The sequence below is a fragment of the Mangifera indica genome, unplaced genomic scaffold (assembly GCF_011075055.1).
Source record: "Mangifera indica cultivar Alphonso unplaced genomic scaffold, CATAS_Mindica_2.1 Un_0019, whole genome shotgun sequence".
Taxonomy (NCBI): Eukaryota; Viridiplantae; Streptophyta; class Magnoliopsida; order Sapindales; family Anacardiaceae; genus Mangifera; species Mangifera indica.
Genome location: NW_025401111.1, coordinates 148026 through 172278, shown reverse-complemented (window position 1 = coordinate 172278; position 24253 = coordinate 148026). Strand labels below are relative to the sequence as shown.

The 24253-nt window shown below is 33.3% G+C and overlaps 1 protein-coding gene across 9 annotated transcripts; it reads right to left on the bottom strand.

Moving 5' to 3' along the window:
• Positions 1 to 10671: 10671 nt before the first annotated feature.
• LOC123205918 (transcription factor IIIB 60 kDa subunit-like) lies at positions 10672 to 23050 on the bottom strand. 9 transcript variants are annotated; one of them, XM_044622991.1, is made up of 21 exons: positions 22902 to 22965; positions 21414 to 21465; positions 21253 to 21338; positions 20402 to 20483; positions 19960 to 20035; positions 19802 to 19887; positions 19648 to 19724; positions 18904 to 18960; positions 18657 to 18769; positions 16696 to 16775; positions 16513 to 16599; positions 15169 to 15249; positions 14147 to 14308; positions 13936 to 14040; positions 13567 to 13639; positions 13338 to 13465; positions 12824 to 12904; positions 12477 to 12614; positions 12179 to 12268; positions 11292 to 11345; positions 10672 to 11194 (listed from the first exon to the last, which is right to left on the bottom strand). In XM_044622991.1, exons 2-21 carry the CDS (start codon positions 21429 to 21431, stop codon positions 10970 to 10972), a joined length of 1899 nt encoding a protein of 632 aa, XP_044478926.1. In that variant the 5' UTR covers positions 21432 to 21465; positions 22902 to 22965; the 3' UTR covers positions 10672 to 10969. The 9 variants fall into 9 exon arrangements, with proteins under 9 accessions (XP_044478926.1, XP_044478928.1, XP_044478925.1 ...); XM_044622993.1 differs by lacking the exon at positions 21414 to 21465 and adding an exon at positions 20598 to 20701 and having other exon boundaries at positions 22902 to 22947; XM_044622990.1 differs by lacking the exon at positions 22902 to 22965 and adding an exon at positions 21609 to 21796 and having other exon boundaries at positions 21414 to 21573.
• Positions 23051 to 24253: the final 1203 nt, after the last annotated feature.

The window sequence follows — 24253 nt, the reverse complement described above, 5'->3', positions numbered from 1 at the left end:
GTGGTATGTTCATGTTATATTACATCAAAAGCTTGGCACTTGGCTGATCGTTATCTTTTGAGGTAGAGGACTCGTTACACCTATGCACGCGTTTAGCGACACATAGGATATTGATTAACTTTTACATTTTGAGTGTTTGTATATTTATATATGTTTATTCATTCATATGTTTTATGCGTTAGTATGTCTATATGTTTATTCATTTATATGCGTTTGTCTTTTATATAGTTACTATAACTAATCAGTCAAATGAACAAAAAATGACTAAAAATAGATATATGAAATCAATATTGACATATATAATAATTAAAAGAAGAAATCTTATAGATATAATAACAAGTATAATCATAAGTTTTAAAAATAACATATCACAATCACAAACTTTATATATAAAGTAATAAGTATAATCACAAAATTAATATCAAAATAAACAAGTACAATCGTAAGTACAATTATCTTCAACCATTTTTTTAAGTTGCTGAACTTGATGGTATGAAACTAGGTATCGGAATAGGACTTTTGCAATTCTATCTTGTATATCCAAGTTTCTGACATCAACTACAAATAAGTTGTTCAACAACTTCACTTTGTGAAAGACGTCTATTTTTATTTGCTAGACGTCTTGTGCGATAATGATGGATGAATGGTGGATGGATAACGCATGCCTTCTCTGCATGTAACCACTCTGATTGATCTCCTAGTAGATTAACGACCTCTACATAATTTGCATGGTAAAAGATGGTACTGTAGTAAGAATGCACTCAATGAATACAAGTGGTGAGCTTCATATATCTTGTAATGGAAATGACATGCATGTAGAGAATCCGTGATAGTTGAAATTTTCTACATATACATGTTTTCTCTGTAAGGTTAACCATACCATCGTATTAGCCACTACCTATAATCTCGTATCGTTCAGATGTAATAGGACACACCTTTAAGTTTGAAGACTTTTGCACACGTTTGACAATTTTCTTTTGGCCAAACGACTATTTCCCACCCAAGGTTTAGCGTTTTCTCAAATGTACCCCCTTTAACTATGGAAACACCAAACAACCACCCATGGCCGGTTAGATTTAACCAAACCCTAACGCCTAAAAATTTTATCTCCTTTTGCCCCTCTAAACTTTAAAAGCTAAAATTTTTCCCCAACCTAAGTTTTAAAAAATCGCAATTTCACCCTGGGTTTGGTTTTGAAATCTTCGGCAATCGTTTCGGCTCCGTTGCCGACGGTCTCTCCCTCCCGAAGTAGCCTCTCCTTCCGACGAATACTTTCCTCCCATTTGGAGGCTCGATCGGCGTCGAAAACGAGAAGAGGGACGAAGAACTTCGTCGGGGAAGACGAAGTTCTTCGTCTCCCTAGAAGAAGACGAAGCCGTCGTCTTCCCAGTGGGAGGACGATCATCTTCCCAGACGAAGACCACGGCTTCGTCTTCGTCTGGGGAGATGAAGACGACGGCTTCGTCTTCGTATGGGGAGACGAAGAACTTTGTCTTCCCCGACGAAGTTCTTCGTCCCTCTTCCCGTTTTCGACACCGATCGAGCCTCCAAATGAGAGGAAAGCATTCGCCAGAAGGAGAGGCTACTTCGGGAGGGAGAGACTGTCGGCAACGGAGTTGGAACGGTCGCCAGAGATTTCAAAACCAAACCCTAGGGTGAAACTGCGATTTTTTAAAACTTAGGCTGGGGGAAAATTTTAGTTTTTAAAGTTTAGGGGGGCAAAATTAGATTCTATTTTAGTTTATTTTTAATATTATAACAAAAATGACGATTTTACCTCTACCACCGTTAGGGTTTGATTAAATCTAACCGGCCATGGGTGGGTGTTTGGTATTTCCATAGTTAAAGGGGGGACATTTGAGAAAACGCTAAACCTTGGGTGGGAAATAGTCGTTTGGCCTTTTCTTTTTTGCCCATGGTGTTACGAGATTGGTGCAAGCATCTACAAATCATATAAATATCAACACATATGATAAGTAATCAAGTATAAGTATATATAAACACATTTACAACAAGTTATAATATTGAATATGTACTTACTTGCATGATTTCTCCTTTCATAAAACCATCGTTGTACCGTACCTCTGATGAACTTGATAAACATAGTAATGGACAAACCTCGAGTGTGTCTGACAAGTGCATTAAGTGACTCGATGATATTAGTAGTTATTATATTGTACCTATACCTTAGGAAATATGCCCTTGCTTATCAATCATAACCCACCTCACACAGGTTTGCTATTGCATCAGGGTGCACACGGGACAATGTCTTCATTATCTCTTGAAATTCATACTTTGTGTATGTCGTAATTACTTTCAAATACACCCATACGACTTTTGCATTCTTCTTGTACTTGGATCGTATGTTATAATGAATGTGACGATAACAATAATCATGGTGCACACCTGGGAAGTTTTTAGCTATAATAGAGAAGATACTAATATGTCGATCTGAAATCATTGCTAATATCTCCCAAATTTCTATAGATTTCAACCCTATAAAAAAAAATGAAAACCTTATGAAACAAAATGATATCATAGGGTTCCCGCTAGTTTTCCAAATAATTGTGGCATTTATTAATTAAAAAAAGGGAGAAGGACTATTTCCCACCCAACTTTTGATGCATTCTCAAATTGGCACCCACGGCAGATGAAAATCCAGTTTTCCCACCCGTGAGCTGTTAAAATGGATGATTTCTGTTTGCATAAGGGTAAAATGTCTATTTTACCCTTGTTAGATGAAATGACAAAAATACCCCTCAATTTAATTTCTCAAAATTAATGTGAGAGTTTTACCATTCACCCCCCTTAGATTTTAGAAACTAACATTTTCACCCTACGGCAGATGACAAAATACCCCTCAACTTTAAAAACTAACATTTTCACCCCAAACCTAGGGTTTCCATATTTTTCAAAATACAGCCGCCCCCTATAACTTTCAAAACTAGCATTTCACCCCTATTCTCTAACTTCAACTCCGGACGTCTTCTCCGGCATCGTCACCGGCCTCCTCCTTCTCTTGGTGCGACGAAGAGATCTTCCTCTCCTCATCGCACGGTGCGACGAAGAGACGGAGATGGGGGGCGTCAATCTGGAAGAACAGACGAAGATGGGAGATCTGGAAGAACAGACGGAGACAGAGATGGGGGGCGTCGATCTGGAAGAACAAACGAAGAGACGGAGATGGAGATCTGGAAGAACAGACGAAGCGTCGTCGTCGTCGAAGCGTCGTCGTCGTCGAAGCGTCCCTCGTCGAAGCGTCGTCGTTTGTAGTCGTCGTCGAAGCGTCGTCCTTCGTCGTCCTTTGTAGTCGGAGATGGGAGATCGGTCGAATGCGTCGGCCGTCGATGGTGGCCGGAGAAGGAAGCAAACCCCAAAGGTGCAATCTAAACTTTTCAAACTTTGAGGATGGGTTAGTTATTAGTTTTTAAAACCTGGAAGGGGGAAACGGTAAAATTTAAAAATTTTAATGTTTTAAATAGCAAATGACGATTTTGCCCCTGTCCCTAACTGAAAATTTGGACGGCAGTTTGGTCACGGGTGGGAAAATTGGATTTTCATCTGCCGTTGGTGGCAAGTTGAGAACGCATTAAAAGTTGGGTGGGAAATAGTCCTTCTCCCTTAAAAAAATTGTGATTAAAATATAATTAATTTGATACAATTTTAATTTTATAGAGTAATAGATTTAAGTTGAAATTATAGTTTTGGATATACGAGAAGTTGGACACATTACATCAATAGGTGGATATCACGCGAGTTTTAGGATTTGCTCAGTTGTTGAGATGGTATATGAAAGACATCTCGGGATGGAATGTTATCCTAACTATCTTCACCGGAGATGCAATAATTAATAATTTATTATTGATTAAAATATGAATAAAGTTTAACAACAAAGTTTACTAAAACAAAAATTTGTAGGATAATGTTAATTTCTCGCTAGTTTTAACTCCGATGGAGAAAACTATAGACTAGTTTGATGACATTATCTGATATAGGGATTGTTACATAGACAGTCTTTTTCATCGACATCCTCCCTATCTTTATCAAAAGATGCATCATTGAGTCCTCCTGATGTTGTTTCTTCGATCGTCGCTCTGCCTCATATCAAGGCTCTTGTTTAGCCTCTTATCACTGATCCCATTCATGTCACTAAGTCCACTCCTGTCAATGCCCTTGTTATGAATCCTATCATTGAGCGCATGTCACCGGAGCCCTTTATTATACCCTTGACCATCGAGCACATGTCAGACGATCCCTTTGGATAGGATTTCTTCATTCGTTACTTTGATGTTGCATTTGCTCAATGGGACAATTTTATCTTAGATCGGTTAACTTGTATGAGGGATAGAATGACTTGTATAGAGGACAAGATGACTCATATAGAGGAGACACGATCTCGTCTCTACATAGATATTGTTGTACAGGTAAAAAATTTAATGATATACCAGATATTTAAGTTAATTAAATATGCAAACATATAAACCCTACAATAATTGTATATGTTGTTATAGTCTCCTTGTGACAATGATAACAAAACATTGAGAGGGGGTCCGACATTCACATCTCCACCTATTGTCAAGGTAAGTATTAAACGTTTTTAGTATATTGGAAATGATATTTCAGAAATGTTTGTAGTATTTTATTAACTTGTGATTATTGATATTTTTACAATGTCAGTTTTTTGATGAGGGCCCATCGAGGGAGGATCCTATATTAACTTTTTATATGGGCAATGAGAGAGCATTGTATGAGGTTTTCCTATTGACACATTTTATGATGGTTCAGGTAAGTATAACGTCGTTTATAAATATTATATCTCAATTTAACATTTGTTTATTGATTCCCTATTAACTCATTACTATCAACATTGTGATAGTACCTTAGCATTAATGAGGCCACACTGAAGAGGGATCCTATATTGACATATGTTTTGATAGTGAAGGTACGTATAATGTCGATTGTAGACATTATAATCTTTGTTAAACACTTTGATTAACCGATATAAAATATTAATATTGTTATAGGATATCGATGATGATGGATCACCCCATGAGGCTTCCCCATTGACACTGTAAGTATAATGTCATTTGTAAATATTATATCTCAATTCAACATTTGTTTATCGATTCCCTATTAACTCGTTATTGTCGACATTATGACAATACCCCAGTGTTGATGAGGCCACATCGAGAAGGGATCCCATATTGACACCTGTTCTAATAGTAGAGGTATGTTTAATATCAACTATAGACATGATAATCTTTGTTAAACACTTTGATTAACCAATATAAAATATTAATATTGTTACAGGATGTTGACGATGATAGATCATCCCATGAGTTTTCCCCATTGACACATTTTATGATAGTTCAGGTAAATATAATGTCGTTTGTAAATATTATATCTCAATTCAACATTTGTTTATCGATTTCCTATTAACTTTTACTGTCGATATTATGACAGTGTCCTGATGTTGATGAGGCCACACTGAGAAAAATCCCATATTAACATTTATTTTAACAATAGAAGTATGTATAATGTCGATTGTAGATATTATAATCTCTGTCAAACACTTTGATTAACTAATATAAAATATTAATATTGTTACAGGATGTTGCCGATGATAGATTGCCCTATGAGGATTCTCCATTATCACCTTCTTCAATGGTTGAGGTAAACTATTTGATTAATCAATATAAATTGTTAATTTTGTCATTTACCTTTTATCTATTGCTATAACAGGATATCCGATTAATCTATCTCAACACCTATGTGAGGCTAAAAAGCTGATTGATATTATCTCTCAGAATGACAAATTTACTGTATTACTTGTCCAAAGGACTATGTGGTTTAACTTCTGACACAGAGAGAGATAGTTCAGGTATATAAATTTCACTAATGTTTTCATTATAGCTTGTACGTTTGAATGAAAAGTATATTATTTATTTATTGTTTTTTATGTATTTCACACCAGCAGGTCCAAATATTAGATATTGTTGACCTAACCTCTCTTAAAAATTTCCTAGATATGACTTCTGCCTTACAGAAAGTATTGAAATAAATTTGAAAATATCACAAATTAATATGATATATTATTTGTTTTGGTATAATATTTTTGCACACTTTATGGTTGACTTGTCAAAAAAAGACCGCTCTTTGGAAGTTTATACATAAATCTGTTGAAACCAATGATCTAATGGGTGAGGTTTGTTGTGCTATTATCAAGTACCAAATGCGAGAAAACTTTCACGAAATGGTATGTAGAACTTGATCTCTTCAAAAAATGAAAGGTGTATAACACAGGGATAAGGACTAAAATTACCTTTTGGGGTACAGTGATGGATATATATGAATGGTTGTCTGACAAGGTGAGTTGACTTGGTCAACTAATTTTGTTTGTTAATATAGAATGTCATTTAGATGCATGATAATGTTATATTATTCATTTTACAGAACATCAATTCTTTTTGGGATTATTACGTTAGTGACATCATGATGTTACGATGGAGGTTCGTTAGAATTGGATGACAGTTCTGGGTTATTTTGTTGCACATATTCATCATGAGTATGCTACAAGGATAAAGATCAGTTTAAGTACCAGTTTCCTCCACTTTTCACATGACTTGTCAATGCAAATTATCCCCCTAACTTACATTTGCAACCTTAGGATATGGTGGGTGAGATCAAAATTCAATAATCAGTTACTTTACAAGGATTACTGAATTAAGGTCTAATATATGTATTTTGTCCATGTGTGTAGGTTTTTATCCTAATAAACTTTAACAATGCATATTGGGTAGTAAGTGTACTGGATTTTAAGGAGTAAAAGATCACAGTTTATGAGTCATTACAAAGTTTTATTACTGACCCATAGATATTTAGTAGGAAGATGTCGGGGTATATGTCAATGATATCACATTTGTTAGTTATGACATCATTTTAGTCTTACATAGGTCGAACTCCACAGGATAATCCATTTGCATTGCATAGGTGGTGGATATACTGTAACAAACACCCTTATTAGGTGATTGTGGTGTGTTCATGTTACATTACATCGAGTGCTTGGTATTTGGCCGACTGTTATCTTTTGAGGCTAAGAATTCTTTTTGTTTATGCACGCATTTATCGACATAATTATTTTTTCAAGATATTGATTGACCTTTACATTTTAAGCTTTCATATATTTATATATGTTTAGTTGTTCATATGTTTTATGCGTTAGCATGCCAATATATTTATTCATTTATATGTGTTTGTCCTTTATATAGTTACTATAATCGATCGGTCAAATGAACAAAAAACAACTAAAAATGGATATATAAAATCAACATTGATATATATAATAATTAAAAGACGAAATCTTATAGATACATTAACAAATACAATCACAAGTTTTAAAGATAATATATCACAATCATAAACTTTATATATAAAGTAACAAGTACAATAACAAATTTTATATTAAAATAAACAAGTACAATTATCTTCAACATTTTTTTTCAGTTGCTGAACTTGTTGGTATGAAACTAGGGATCGGAACAGGATTTTCGCAATTTTATCTCGTATATCCAAGTTTCCGACATCAACTACAAAAAAGTTGTTCAACAACTTCACCTTGTGAAAGACATTTGTTTTTACTTGCTAGACATCCTGTGCGACGATGATGGATGAATGGTGGATGGATAACGCATGCCTCATCTACATGTAACCACTCTGATTGATCTACCAATAGATTAATGACCTCTGCATAATCTGCACGGTAAAAGACAGTGTTGTAGTAAAAATGCGTCTATTGAATACAAGTGGTGAGCTTCATATATCTTACAATAGCGATGACATGCGTGTAGAGAATCTGTGATATTTGAAATTTTCTATATGTACATGTTTGCTCTGCAAGGTCAACCACACCATCATGTTGGCCACTACCCATAATCTCATATCGTTCAGATGTAATAAGACACACCTCTAAGTTTGACAATTTTCTCTTCTGCCCATGGTGTTAAGAGATTGGTGCACGCATCTATAAATCATATAAATATCAATACATATGGTAAGTAATTAAGTATAAGTATATATAAACACATTTATAACAAGTTGTAATATTGAATATGTACTTACTTGCATGAGTTCTCCTTTCATAAAACCATCGTTGTATTGTACCTCTAATGAACTTGATAAGCATAGTAATGGACAAACCTTTGTGTGTCTGACAAGTGCATTAAACAATTCGACGATATTGGTAGTTATTATATTGTATCTATACCCTGGAAAATATGCTCTTGTCTATTAATCATAACCCACCTCACACAAGTAACAATGATTTCATTTTCTCTTGAAATTTATACTTTGTGTATGTTTTAACTACTTTTCAATACATCCATATGACTTTTGCATTCTTCTTGTACTTGGATCACATGTTACAGTGAAGGTGATGACAACAACAGTCATGGTGCACACCTGGAAAATCTTTAGCCATTATAAAGAAGATACTGATATGTCGATCTAAAATCATTGCTAAATGAGGTATCTCACCCAAACAATCTTTTAACTTTGTTAAAAACTAACACCATTTGTCATTGTCTTCCCTAAGACCAATATCGAAAGCCAATGATTTTTATAATCTAATGTAATAACAATAAAAAATTGACCCAAATAGCTGCCCTTTAGAAAGATAACGTTAATACAATTTACTAGACGAATATGTTGTCAGAATACTCGGATATTGCAACCCAATGTCATGTAAAAGTATTTAAATTGTTTCTGCTCATCCGTTAGTGTATGTGTCACAGTTCCTAGATTACAACATATTAAATTATAATAATACTCTGGTAGCAACATAAACGACTTTTCGAGTGTGCCTTTTAATGATTAAAGTGTCCAATTTCTTGTCTATCATGCTTGTGCATATGATATATCAATTGGCGATGTCCACAATAATCTCCTTAGGTTGATACACATGATCAACCAATATAAATCAAGTTCTCAAAATTTACCCTAAAGCTCAAACCCCTATTTGCTTATAATGAAACAATATCTAATCTCTAGGATATGTGTGTTGTCTATCCATACGACATAGTTTGAAACTTTCACTTTTTCCTACCTTGTTTGCCTGTACACGCTAATTACATTGCTGATTATGACATTTAACCTCCCATCTGAGTGTGTCCAACTTGTGCACTTTAAATTGATATTTTTTTTCAAGAGCATCTCGAGTTACTACATCAATGACATACTGTTTACTTGGAAATAATGTACCAATTTTTTAAGAATCATCATCTTTTTACACTCCTCACGCTTTTAGATATGAATGACTGGTCAGAAATTTTAGAGAGCCAATGAAATGTATTAATATGAACATTCCCACCATTAAGATTTGTTTGCGGGAAACTACTTGCATTTCTAATATCTTCATTAATATATATCTTCTTTTTGAACTCTAGTTCCACATGTATAACCTTCCTATCAAATTCACTTTAATCTAGAAATTTTTCTTTATTGCCACGAACAAATTCTTCTGTATTATACAATACAACAAGATGAACATCATTTAAGTAAGCAAAGTCTTTCTTAGAAAATTCTTGTTTCGGATTGATCTCGATATTTTTAATCCCTCCTAAACCAATCTTATGTTCTTGTAGATAACTACTTGGTTTACCACCTTGTAAACCCTCATCTGCTTATTAAACCTTGTAACTATTATCATTAAGTATAGTTATTACAAAAATTGAAACACATGTTTTAAAGATGTTAGATAGATCATTAAGAACCTCAACATCTTCATCATTTGAAATTTCAACAGAGATGTCGTTGTCAAGATGTTTTGGTCTTATACTTATTTGAATGTTAAATACCTTTTGATCTATATTACACTTTTCTCTCACCATTTGGATTAATCTCTTGAATGTCATGTCCTTTGAAATTTTAATCAATTTCCTATTACCTCTAACATATTTTATTACGTTGTCATCTATTTCTATCCGTTATCTCTCATATCTAATTGAAACATATCTCACCATTTAGATTAATTCTACAATGAAATATATAATTGATATAAATAATATGAGTAAAAATACTATTTACAGATTTGTGTTACATTAATTTATTATTAAATTCGAGATTCGTGATTTTATTTCTATTGTATAATTATACCTATTCTATAATTTTATTACATATTGCAACTGTTAACATACTTTGATTAATTTGATACTAATTTTTGAAAATATCACTTTACCTCTATATTGTCAAATATCGTTTTACGTTCAAATATTAACTAACATTTCTAACACCCTTTATTATAAAATATCATTTCACCCTCTTACTATTATAATTACAAAATTTAATTTTTACACAACTTTAATTTATTACATAAAACACCACATATAATTGTATTATCAATAAAAATAAAACGATTGAAGTTATAATATATATAAATACTTCAATATCACGAACTTTTTTCTTCTCTCATGAAACCACAATCACGAACTTCTTTTCTCTCTAAAAATCTCTTTCAGATAATAAGTAAAATTATATATATTAGTAGATAAAGAAAGAAATATCGAATCAAGCTCATATAACTGCCACGTGTAGTATATCCATAAAACTTAAGCCACTAGTAACCTAAAATTATCAGATGGAGTTTACTTGGGTACAATACGCTGATACCACACCAGATACGACAACAAAATTTTATATACAGACACCGTCAATTGTTTCAAAGAACTACAGATTTATCAGGTGAGATTTGACAAAGGCCTCTCTCAGGCTTCAGTTTCCACCCTTGAATGGTGAGGCATTCCAAGAATATATGATAAAAGAAAATAAAAAGGTTAGTACAACAGAATATTTTTCCAGGCTTAACTTTGAGGCCAGTTCCAGGTAAAAAGAGCGCAGCAGAAATAATCGTCCTGATTGCTGGACCAAGGCAGTCGATCGTGACGATAGGACCCATTAAGACAAATCAATGTTCAAATTAGTAGTCATCTTCGAGATCAAAAGTGTCGTCTTGATTTTCATAATCCAGCTCATTATAAAACATTTTTTCTACATCCTGCTCATCATTGTAATCATCTTCTCCACCCAGGTCACCATCTTTTAATGTATCATCCCACTTATGCTCTTTTTTCCCTGTACCGGCCAACTTGTCATCATTGTCTTGTGACTCAGTTCGCGGTTTTTTGGTATTATCTGCATCCTCCTGCAAGAAAAAATGAACAGTCCCAACATCCAAACATCCACATTAATTAGATGTTACTACAGATGCAAGAATGCAAATGATATAAAGACAAACATACAGAATCCTCAAAAAGTTTCTCCAGCACTTCATAGTTGATTTTGGAGCTGAGTCTCTGCATACAAATCAAGTTGACATCCGTAAAGAAAGAGGGAAAATAATCAATATGTTTCATAGAAAAAAAAAAAACCCATAAATAGGGAATTTCATACATATGCAAAGACATGTCAATGCATTTACTAAGGGGTGCAAACATGCCGAGTATTGCTTGGTTTGAACTCAGCTTGATAGAGTTCACCTAAGGTTTATGTTCAAACTCAAACTTGATGAGCTAGGATGTTGCTGGCTCAAGCTCAAGATTGAAAGTGAGGACTTGAGATTGGCTAATAAAATTATGTTAAACCTCATAATTTATATATTTATTAATTATTCCTTATATTCAAAGTTAGAGAATAAAATTTTAAAAGTGAAAGTACAAGAGTTTAAACTTTTTGAGGTTTATAATATTATATTTGAGTTGAACAATAGAGACCTCTAACTTGGCTCGAGTATAAGACTTGAACCACTCAAGCTCATCTCAACAATAACCGAGCTGATTCATGAGTAGCTCATGATTGGTTTGTCTCGTTTGCAGCCCTACATTTGCTCTAACAATGATTACTTATGAGAGTTCTCCAAAAAAATCTTCTAAAATTAAGCCGTCATTGAAGAGACTAACATATTCAGCATCTAGTACATTTTCGCCTATGAAAAGCCAGTGACTAGCCATGGGAGACTAATTCATTTCTTGCAGTACAAGTTCCAATCTGGGTGAGTGCTGGTCCAGTATTAGAAATATAAGATTCAACTCTTGTGAATGATTTCACTTTAACTAACCACTAAGATGACAAGAGAGTTTAGCTTTTTGTAGTTATTATAGAAAAGAGGAGTTAAAGTGTGGTTTGGTACCTTTTTATTCAGCATTTGGCGAGTGGCTTCCAATGCAGTCTGAGCAGGAGCAGTGTTTTTCGCTTCTGCAGCTCGTTTTTGTTGTTTTTCCTGCAATGAGAAGATCACATAAAACATTTTTAGAGACAATTTGTGAAGATCCCATTAAACATTTTTAGCGACAATTTGTGAAGCAATGATACTATTTTCTGAAGAAGAATTTACTAAAACATAGCATAGCAGATAAATGACACAGCCTAAACATACGCCCTACCATAAAACATTTCAAATGCCTGTATTTATGGATACCCAAAACTACCTTCTTATATTTGGCCACATTAGCTTGAGCAGCAGCAGCAAGCTCCCTTGCAGCTTTTAATTCCTCAGGATTCCCCTTGAAACTAGCCTCAAAGGCTTCTCTGGCAGCTGCTGCAGCTGCTTCCTTTGCTGCTTGTTCCTGTAAAAATTATAGCACAAAGAAGTTCTGGTGGAATCAATATAAGCCAAATTAGCAGCAGGTGCAGCAGAAGAACAAATCAAGAAAACAAATGAGATCATTTTACTGTGACACTTCATTTATACGTTACATCAAGAATTAGGATATGAAAGTTTCTACTGAATATGGTTTATGAAATCTAGGATTCAACAGATTACAGATTACATCACCTCAACATACTCCCGGTTCATTTCTTCCCAAATTATTTTTTTGAGATGTTGCTCCTCCTCATTATGAAGGTAGCCATCAACCTGAGATGGCAAAGTTGCACAAATTGAGTCTTGATAGATGTAATGAGTCATGCATGAAGATGAAGTGCATTGCTTATCAAATATGTAAAGAAATCCACACAATTAGAAACACACATTTAAACAGAAAAATGGCTGATGCACCCAAATTGGCATAATATAAATTTCAAATATTATTTATGTCAGAATCCCTAAAAAAGTGTTTATGCCCTTCAAGTGATCAAATACACAAATGAAAGAACTTCAAAAACACTAATATGGCTAACTATATTATAGTTATTTTTGTTTTCAGCTCCTCGCAGAAGCTTGAGAGCAGTACTCAAACCCTTAAATAGAAAAAAAGAGAACCTTTTTAAAAAATGTAGAAAATGTAATTTCTTAAGCAGAGTTAGATGTCTTAAAAGATAAAAAGGGATGATAAAACTTAATTGCACACCTCAAGATCATCAATGTCTGAAAAGTTATCTGATTCATCTGAAGCTTCAGTACCAGCATCATGTCTGGGTGATTTACTATAATCATCACCATTACTAGTTGCCTCCTTTCTACCAGCTCCTGAAAGCCCTGTAACATCACATTTTTATAGGCACACCAATAACTGATGTTGCAAATATGAAACTTAAAATTGCAACAGTGCTTCACAAGAACAGAACAAAGTAACTTACCATTACTTTGTGGCTCTACCAACTTTACTTTTGCAGCCTTGCTCATAACTGGGCTGTCTAGTTCTTCCTCAAACTACCATAAAAGTTCACAATGAAAAAAGAAATTGTCTTACAGAGAAGCTACTGTAACTTCTTGGAGATGAATCTTAAAATCAAATAAAATGCAAGTAAAGACAAAATTTTAAATTTTTTTTAAAAAGGCTATAAAATGCTAAGCAGCACAATGAATATCTTAGTATGTTACAGTATTTAACAATTTCCATGATATTGAAAAAAACAAAGTATAATTAAAATTGAGTAAAAGATTATCTAGTATATATGATTGTTCCTAGTTTTTAGCCTGCGGGAAGGTGCAGACGCAACACTTACAAGTGTATTTTCCTCAGCAGATTCTTTGGCCATTCTCTCTCTTTCAGCAGCCTGGAAAGCTGGAGGATCTGCTCCTCCCTCAAGTCCTTCTGAAATTGTCATAAACTGCACCAACCAGTAAAGGACCATGATTTTCGATACAAGTGCACATCACTTTGTGACAAATATTTAAAAAAAAAAAAAAAAAAACAAGGAAAGAAGGCAGACTTACTTCATCATAACAACTTCTACAAAGCCCATATGCAAATGGTTTACCAGTATCCTTATGTTTGCAAAGAACCTCAGTTAAGCTTGATTCTTTCGACACAGAACTGGGGTGATTAGTTGAGCAACTTCCTTGCAGCTCCTTATTCCTAGCTAGGAAGTCCTCAATCTAGTCAAAAGAGAAATTGAAGGGAAACTTTAAGAAATATTAAGATTGTAACAAACCAAATTTATACATTAACAAATAAAACTATTAACTAAATGAACATGACATTTTTAACAATAATATTCTTAACATAAACATCAATCTCTAACTTGCATAGAAGTTAAAAAATACCACTTCAGTCAGAAGGGAGAAAAAAAAAAACTCAAACAGCTGAGTATTCTACATTCCTCAAGTGAGTAACATAATTCAGCTGTAAAGTCAGTTTTGAGTTAGTAGTAAGGGAATCTTATGCAACTTGTGATGGGGATCAAGAAAGAAGAAAAGAGGCAGATAAAGATAAAATAACCTAACTCAGACTTGCCCAAATCATCAATATACCCCCAGGTCCACTAAAACTACAGTTATTCAGCATACAGAAAGATTAACCACACTCCTAAAATTAACTCTCCAAACAGAAAATTGACTCACTCTTAAACTAGACGTATAATCATACATGTTTTACTTGCAGCAACTGTCATAAAAATATAGAAATAAACCGACTAATAAATTGTTAAAACCAAATTAAATAGGAAACTAGTGATCCTATTCTATAACACGTATCACAACATAAGCCATCAGCCCTTAAAGTCTAGAATTGTGCAGCTATATTAAAATGACACAAGACCACTCATAGAAGAAGGTATATGAATGGTTCGCAAAAGCAAAGCGGAGTTAGAAAGGATAACCCATAAAGATAACAGCAAAACTTAAAAGCGATTCCGAATTCATAAACTAATGCAACCACTGATTTCCTGAAACAGCAATCATATTGCCATGTTACACATAGTTCGTCTCGACAAAAAGAGATGTTGCAAGAAGCATACCGTTAAGCTTCCAGAATCTGTGTTCTCAAATTCAGTCAACCGCTTTGTGAGTGTAGCTTCACATATATGTACAATTTTCACCTGATGAAGATTTGTAGAAGACATCAAACTGGTATGAAGAAAATATATATCTCAACACTTAAGTACTTGGATATTAATCACCGAACAGAGAAAGAAAGAGAGCAAAGAAAGAATGGTAATTTTAGATAGATTCTGTCAAAATCCAAGAACATTCTCCTGAGAGGCTAAATGAAGAGCCTAACATAAAATGTTCAATTACATGTGTAGGGGTTTGTACTTAGTTGCTTCATTATTAGATCAAGGCTAATTACAAAAACTTCTCCCTGATTTGAGGATCTACTTTGACATTGTTTGTACTTCAAAAGTAAAAATTATTCTCATAGAAAATAGTTAAATATTCATACAACAAATCAATTAGATTTTATATAGAATATGTTGACAAATTAGAATGAAAAATCTATTGTGAAAACTAAATTCAAAAAGTTATAAAACCTATTCTATCCCAAGACCTACCAATAAACAAAGGGAGTGCATCTTTTATATTCTAAATGATAGGAATCTTTTATCGTTTAAAATTTTATGGTGGCACAATCCAAATCCTAGTGAAACTTCACCATGTGCAACTAATAAGAAAGGGTTCCCCTTTAAATGGAATCAATAAGGAATCTGTTTTAAAAGCAACTATTTATTTTCTACAACTGGGGCACCTTGTCACCATCGGCAAGAGCCAGTTCATGTTCAAAAATCAAAACCGAAGGCCACCTGTTAAAGGCATCCCTGCATATAATCCTCTAATTTTCAAGGCTATCCTATAGGGCTGGATTCGAGCCGAGCCGAGCCGAGCTCGGGCTCGGCTTGGTTTATTTATGGGCGGCTCGAGTTCGGCTCGAGCTCAACTCGTCTCGGCTCGAGTTCGGCTCATTTTCGGCTCGGCTCGGCTTGTTTTTCATATCAAAACGACATCGTTTTGTATATATATGAATCAAAACGACGTCGTTTCGTATAAAAAATTTTTAAAAAAAATCTATCGAGCCAACCCGAGCCAGCTCGAGCTCGGCTCGATCCCAGCTCGTTTCGGGCTCGAATCGAGAGCTCGAGCAGAGCCCGGCTCATTTCGGGCTCGAACCGAGCCGAGCCGAGCTCGAGCTCGAGCTGGCTCGGCTCGAGTCCAGTCCTACTATCCTACATTAGACAGATTCTAATAAACAGCTATTTCAAAGCTAAAAACACATTCTTTTGAAGACAAAACACAAATATAACATTCACATTCTGCAGCATGAACCAAAACACAGATGAGCAACATAAGTTGTGAGCTTCACTTACAATGTCTGACTTGGAGAACTTGAGACCATGTGTAAGTGCAGATACGTACAAAGCAGCACCACACAATCCACTAGGTTTTCTCCCTGTCTGTATGTTTAAATCAAGTCACATTTCAACTTTTGACAATTACCAACTAATTCTAATGCTGAAATTGCATTGAAATAAGATAGCAAAATATTAAACCGTAATCCAATTTCGTTTCATGCTAGCCAAGATATCCCGAGCAGTACTGCAAACCTTCTTATCCCCTCCTGGTAGTAATCCTGCAAAGCAAATTGGTGATATGTCTCCCTAAATCAATCCAAAATACGTAATACATGTTTAACCCGATCTAAAGTAAAAGAAAAAAGAGAGTAAGCAATTTTTATTACCATGAAACTGAAGAGTAGTTACTGTAAACTCTGGTAAAATAATAAAAAAAATCTAAAGTGGAATTAAAGCGAGGAGAGTAAGAAAATGAGAGAAGAACCTAAAATTTAACACGCATCCAAATCAAGAAGGAAACACATAACTGTCACCAAACAAAAAAAATCTGTATTCCAATTTAGCCACTTAAGCCTAGTGTACAACTCAAGAAAATATTAACAAAACAAAAACACAGGAAACAGATACAACAACACAAGTTTGCAGAACAACAAGAGTCAAACAAGATTGAAAAGGAAAACTGGGTTTGAAAACCTGAAATGCCATACTCACAGCCAAACACTAGATGAAATAATTCTCCAAGAAACAGTACCAATATTGTTTGTTATTTATAATATGCATCTTAGAAAACCAAAATTATGATATCACCCTTCAAACTTCGATTCTATTGAGGAAAAAAGTCCTTGCGCTGCCACTAAACAGAGCTTCTTTAATTTAACAACACATTAAGCTAATAGGGATTCCACAAGTCTAATGCAAAGGCAAAAGTAATATGATGATATAAAAACTACCAAATTAGTTTTGGATAGACCCAATGCACTACCAAAAAATTATCCATGCCTTAGGCATAAACAGAAAAATCAATTTTGCACATTATGGATTGACATTAAAATAAGTAATTTAGATTGACATAAAGCTGGTGTGTAATTATATCAACAGTACAATAGCCCTGACACTGCAGTCGTATAATAGATACCTTCAAACCTTGTTTTACACTTGCAAGTCAACTACAATTTTTTTTAACATTTTGGGTGCATTTGGTTTGTGTAATGTTTTATTACAAAAAATAAAAGATTACCTTAAAAATTAAGGAATATAAATATTACTATATTTGATAAAAGTTGGTAGGTATTGGTGTACAAATAATTATTGTGATTAATTGAAAGTAATAAAAAAATAAAAAAAATATTATTTTACTAAAATAACCTTGAGTATAATTATTTTAAAATAATTTTCATGTTACTCGTTATATTAACTAAAAATGAGGATATTTTGTCCTAAAAAATTAATAAGGATAAAACTGTAACAAAATTAAGATTACTTTAATAATTTTTTTTAATACCTAAGCTAGTGGTGATAATCAGATTATTCCTTATATTATTTGCTATATCACCATTACTAATATAAGATTACCAAAATCTTTTAAAATTAACAAACTAAATAAAGTAATGTGAGTATTAAAAGATAGATTACTAAAGTAATCTTTTTTTTACCTTAAACCAAACGACCCTTTAAAATCTTACAACAACAATGCAATAGTATAATAGAATCCTTAAAACCAGCCAAGAAAAGCCCTAGGGAAGATGAAAATATACAATTTAGAGAAATGCTAACAGCGTTTACAAACTCACTCCCTACAACACTAACAGCTTGTTTTCAGATATCTCCAATGTTTTCACCTTGGTTTGCCATTCCACATGTAGCATGAAAACAAGCCAAAAAGTACCGTAAAAGGTGAATTAGCAACTATCATTGGCAATCCTCTTTTACTTAAAGTTCAATTGAGAATAGTTACACCAACCAAAATAGAATCTAGGAAAAGTACAATATGATGCAATCATTAGAGATATCGTCTTCAAATATGATATCTTTGGCCAAAAGTCTTGACGAACAGAAAATTTTAAAATAGACCCTTTGAAGGACCTTGCCCATTCCTTCCAACTAAATTTAGATAGATAAGCAATACTGCTAATCATTGTGAATTCTTTATAGAAACTTACGGTCAGTAAATTTAGGCAAAAATATGGAAGGATCAAGTTGTTTCTGTATATTGGATTCGTCTGCAAGGTACAACACTTGGCACAGCTGCAAATATACACCACCCAGCTCATAACTGCAAAATAATTAAGATGAAAGCAATAAAAACTCATAATTGTAAAAAGCTGATAGCTACATTACTGTTAACGTTAACCACACATACATACATTGAGAAGTATTCATGAAAAAAGAACAGAAAATTTTCCTTACACATTGACATTTAAGTAATTTGCAAAGTCAATCAAAAGAAATGGCTTCATTTTCTCCCTGCAAAAAAGAGATTCAAATTTGATATTAGCAAATATCTTTACTGTACGCGTTTAAAAACCATAAAGGCAATTTTAATGTAGTTCATTCATTATCCAACTTAGGATGAACACAAATTCTTCAGCTTGTGCTTGACTTTAACAATGTGTATAAATAAATTTGCAGTAATTTCTTTGTGTCCTTGAGAACTACGGCAGTTTGCAACCATAAGCATATTAACTAAAATTAGAAGATAGCCAGAGTTGCTTGATCAAAGGACATAATTACGTGCTGCAGAACTTTTAATTCATAGGTATGGTGGCTTATCCTTGTCAAGATGAACCAACATGATGAAGTACTTTAATCTCTTTCTCACAGTCTTTCTCTTTATTATTCATAAATTCTCCTTCAATCATAAAATTCCTATTTTTAACACACATATGCTGGTCCAAGTGAAAATAAAGCATGAAATAAATTCCATCAGACCAGTAGCAAAATCCATGTTCTATCAAACGACCCTGATTTTGATTTGTTCTTTTTTATCCATAAATTGATATACATAACAATATTTTTCTCTACGAAACAGATATACATACAATCGCAAACTCTTATCTTATCTTTGGGATGACATTTATATACTGATGCTGCAAGTAAGAAAGCTATGCCCATGAATCACAGTAAAAATGTAAAGACAGAAAAATTTCATACCTGCATGCAAAGTATAGACAAGAAGCTTGTACTTGCTCTGCTCTACGCCCCCTAGTGAAATTCCGTGCAACAGCCATCTTCCCAATAAAGAATCATTGATTAGGGCAATCAATTAAGAAAATGTACAACTAACATAAGCTACAGCAAAACATACTCCATAGAGACGTTTAGCTATGTGAACTATCTCATCACTGTCACCGATACCTAAGGCATTCTTCATTTGTCTCATGTCATCGAAAGCTGCAGCACCACAAACAATTAACAAAAAAAACAAACTAGTACCCATGTGAACATAACATGAACAAAATATACCTCGTTCCAATAACCGCTCCCGGGAGGCTCCATATTCACTTTGAATAGTTCTTATCAAATTTCCTGACAATTGACTCTACAAATAGATCTAAACCAGTAAATACATTGGATATAAGTAGCAAAGGAAAGCTAAAGAACATGAAAATTCACACACAAGGCACATTATTGTCATTTATTGAAGAAAAGTAACAAAAAGTAAAACATTCCCCAGATGAACAAATTCTACCACAGATTTCAACTAAATTGCTATTCGGTTATAATAAGAATACAAAATCAAACACTCCCAACATGAGCAATCAACACAGTAGGGAAAATGTAAATTTTGATCGAATTTCCATTCTTTAACAAATACAATACAAATCAAGCATACCCAAAATGAATATCAATACAAAGAGGCACATATAAATTTCAACAAAATTGCATATTTTAACAAAAATAATACCTGCCCAGATGCATTCTTAACAAATGTCACTTCAGTGGAATAATTGTAATAGTCTAGAACTCTCCCACACAGTTCACAACTTCTACAGAATCAACCACAAAACCAAACAAAAAAATCAAAATTAATAAAAACAAGACAAAACTAAAACAAAAACCAGTAGAATTTAATTCAGACTTAATCCCATCGTAGAGCTTACAATTGAGAATCATAAGGACGGATTCCAATAATATTTTTGGAACAGTGAGTACACCACACCATTCTTCTCCAAAAAAAAAAAAAGACAAAGTAACTACCTCGAATCTGCAAAACAAAGAATAAAAATAAAAACTCACCAGAAGTCGTGTGAGAGGAAACTGAGAGTGGGGTTTTATTGAAAGTAATTAGTGTTTACTTGGGCCAAAGAATTGAGTTATGTTCCGTTAAATAGAAGTCTCTGATTGTGACACGTGGAATTGTCTTATTGGCTATGAGGTGGGACCTTGGAAATTGAAGTAACGGACTTGAGTGTTCAGTTAAAAAATAAATGAATCACAGTAATACCTAAATATTACCAGCATCCATCGTTTAACCACATATATACCAGTCTTGTTTTCTTGAAATAAGAAAATTTTAAGTCTTTTCATTTATACATGTTGTCTACAGGAGCATAAAAAAAGTTAACCAATGCCATAATTTTCTTGTTGAAAGTGTATTACCATTAACAAGTTTAAGGACAAACATAAATAGAACATACTCAGAAATATAGTGTTTCAAATCATCAAATTTCAAACAAAATGCTTAATAACAAGCTTAGATGCAACTAACTCAAAAAAATTACATTAATACTTGACTTCAAAGTACATGTCTCTTACGATATTAAATGGATGCCACGAAATTTTGCAAGCTGAATTATGCACTGTCCTACAATGCTTGCAGCACCATTGCACAATAGAATCTCCTATTTATACCCAGAATAATCAGCAAAATCAAAAAAAGATACATAGAAGCATCAACTTTATCAAAATGAACATACAATAGTTCCAGAATTCATAGTCGTTAAGTCTTCAACCACATTCTACACGCACCTACGAAATAAAATTATTTTTTAGATTACCAGGCAGTAGTTAGCATTGTATTTGTATCATATGATAGTTTGTTTTCATCAAATTATGCATCAAAAAATTTTAATATTACTTAGTAGGAATTTTGTCAAAGAAGTTTTGAGCACCTTAGTAGGAATTTTGTCAAACACATTGTGAGTTACTTATCTCATAAAAATCATTGGAGGATATAAACGAATTTGGATCTTCTCATAACTGGATTATGTGCAAAGTGACTTTTCTTACAATTCTCAGATATGAATTCTTTTATTATAGTAGAAAGAAAATTATAATGTTTATGGAAAGTATTACAATCAAAATAAGAATGCAAAACATAGCATGTAGATTTAATATCCTATTTTTAAATAAGACCTCAAAGATTAAATCAAGTCAAAAAGATGTCTAGAAAATAGAGGATAAATCTGAAACATATACATTTTTGAAAACACATTGAAGTGTTGGATTCGTTTCACAGCTAACATCGATTCTTTAAACTCAAAACAACATTGTTATATTTCATTACACCAATCAAAACCTTCGGTATCTTGGTATCTCTTAGATAATTGATATTCTCTTCAATACAATAAAGCAATCAGGAAGAAGAACAACTTATCAACAAGTTGAGCGATGACTGGGACAAGTCTGACGATGGCACAACTACCATATTGTTGGATGACAAATTGATTGATGCTTGAGATGATGACTGAGACCAAAACTACGGTTATGGAGCTATAATTATTTACTGGTCAGAAACAATGATGGTGACACCGAAGAGTTTGAGGTAACAGTAGATTATATGTGGGCTACGGATGCACTTGAGAGGTAGGGATAAAGACTTGCAAAATTAGGGTTATATGGGTCCCTGTATTCAATAATATATATATATATATATATATATATATATATATATATATATATATATATATATATATATATATATATATATATATATATATATTATTCCCAAACCGTTTGTGTGCTCAGGGGCGCTGCCCCTTGAACCCCCGCCCACTCAAAAGGGAGCGGGGCCTCTGTCGATTGACTGGGCAGCGAAACCTGTCTGCCTCAGCATAACCACTTATAGACGGAGTGGTGGCCAATTCAACCAGAAGAATAGTACAAGAAAATCTTTTGGATTACATATAAGAGCATATCATAATTAATTCTAACCCATAATATATATATGTACACACACAGAGTCACACACATAAATGGAACCTTTATCATCTAAAGCAAATAAATATGATATGAAATCTTAACCAAAACAAAAAAAAAATCACAAAAGGGTATCTAGAAAAGATGAAATAACAGTTAAAAACGCAACCCAAAAACAGGAAAAAAAAATACTGAACTATAAAAATGAAAAAAAATAAATACAAGGTATTATAAATTAAAATCGATAAAAGAGAGAAGAGAAGAACCTTGTGCTGTGAAAGTGAAGATGAGATTGAGATTTTTAGAACCCTCAAACCCGGAACCGGAAGCACAGGGGACTGAGAGGAGGAGAAATTGAATACTTGGGTTTCAACTTTGAGCATGGGCTGGATTGGCCCAATTATGGCTGTGCTAATTAGGCTCTTTTGAGAAAATATAACCCAACGTCCAAGACTGATTTGAACTAAACAAAACCTGAACAAAAGTTGATTAGAGTTTGATTTGAATTTAAAATGGTTAGTATTAATATACTAACTTCAGCTCACTCGAAGTTGTGAACAGTAACTTAAAGAATGAATTTTTCTTAAAAGATGCATCAATTTGTATCAATAATATGTGTATCATATTGTATAATGTCTATCATATCAAACTAATTTTTGATATATTTTATAATATCTATTATTTTTCACTTATATATTATAAAATATGTTTTATGTATCTTAAGATAACATGCAATCGTCCTGTGTATTAGTATTGACATTGATCATCTTACAAAATATTACAATGAACAATGAAAATACATTTTATATGACTTAACATATCGATGAAACCCTGCACCAAAGTGTATTGAAGATTATAAATAAGTATTTGATCACCAAAGGGTGCATAACCAAAGTATACTCAGTGGAGGTCACTTGGTCTTATCACATGGTAGTGGACCGGATTTGAGACAGCTCAAATTAACTTTTTTCTGAATTTAATTCAGTTTAAATCCACCATTGATGTTACAAAACCCTTCTCTACCAGAGGCATAATCTGGGACAGGAAGCTATTTGTTAGAGATTAACTATTTATAAATGATTTATGAAAACTAAGAAAGGTGGGCTTTGATGAAGAGTTTTAAACTTAAATGTTTTCTGAAATTGCAATAGTGGCAAGTGAAATTTTGGTTTGATGATTGAGTGTTTTTGGTTAAAGGCTATGATTTATTCCTTATGAATAATCCAATCACAGACTCCATATAACAGGATTTCAGTTACAGGATATTTCCTTAATTCCTTATTAGACAAGGAAAAGCCAGTCATGAATGGAGTTTTGATTTAAAAAAAAAAAATCCTTGAAATGGTACATATAACAAGATGGAGAAATTCTATGAACTCGAATAGAGAAATTTGATGCTTCAGGCTGCATTTTCTCGCATTCTTCTCAGATCAACTGGAAAAGAACGGTTAAGAGATATCATTCTCCAAAGCCAGGAAACACAACCTGAAATCAAACAACTGATTTAGTTTCTTATTCAGGTAAGATCTGATTACTTGAAAGAACTAGAATACAATTAAATCTTTGTGGTATAAAGTTTTCTTTTCTCAGGATTCATGGATACTGAATTATGATTTTA

What these genes read in the sequence shown, in the direction of transcription:
- LOC123205918 (XM_044622988.1), bottom strand. Translation starts at nt 23,018, where the DNA reads ATGCTCAAAGTTGAAACCCAAGTATTCAATTTCTCCTCCTCTCAGTCC. An exon ending in TTTGCCTAAATTTACTGACC is followed by an intron (nt 16,776 to 18,656) that starts GTAAGTTTCTAT and finishes TTTGCTTTGCAG; the next exon opens with GATTACTACCAGGAGGGGAT. An exon ending in GGTAGAGCCACAAAGTAATG is followed by an intron (nt 13,466 to 13,566) that starts GTAAGTTACTTT and finishes GTGATGTTACAG; the next exon opens with GGCTTTCAGGAGCTGGTAGA.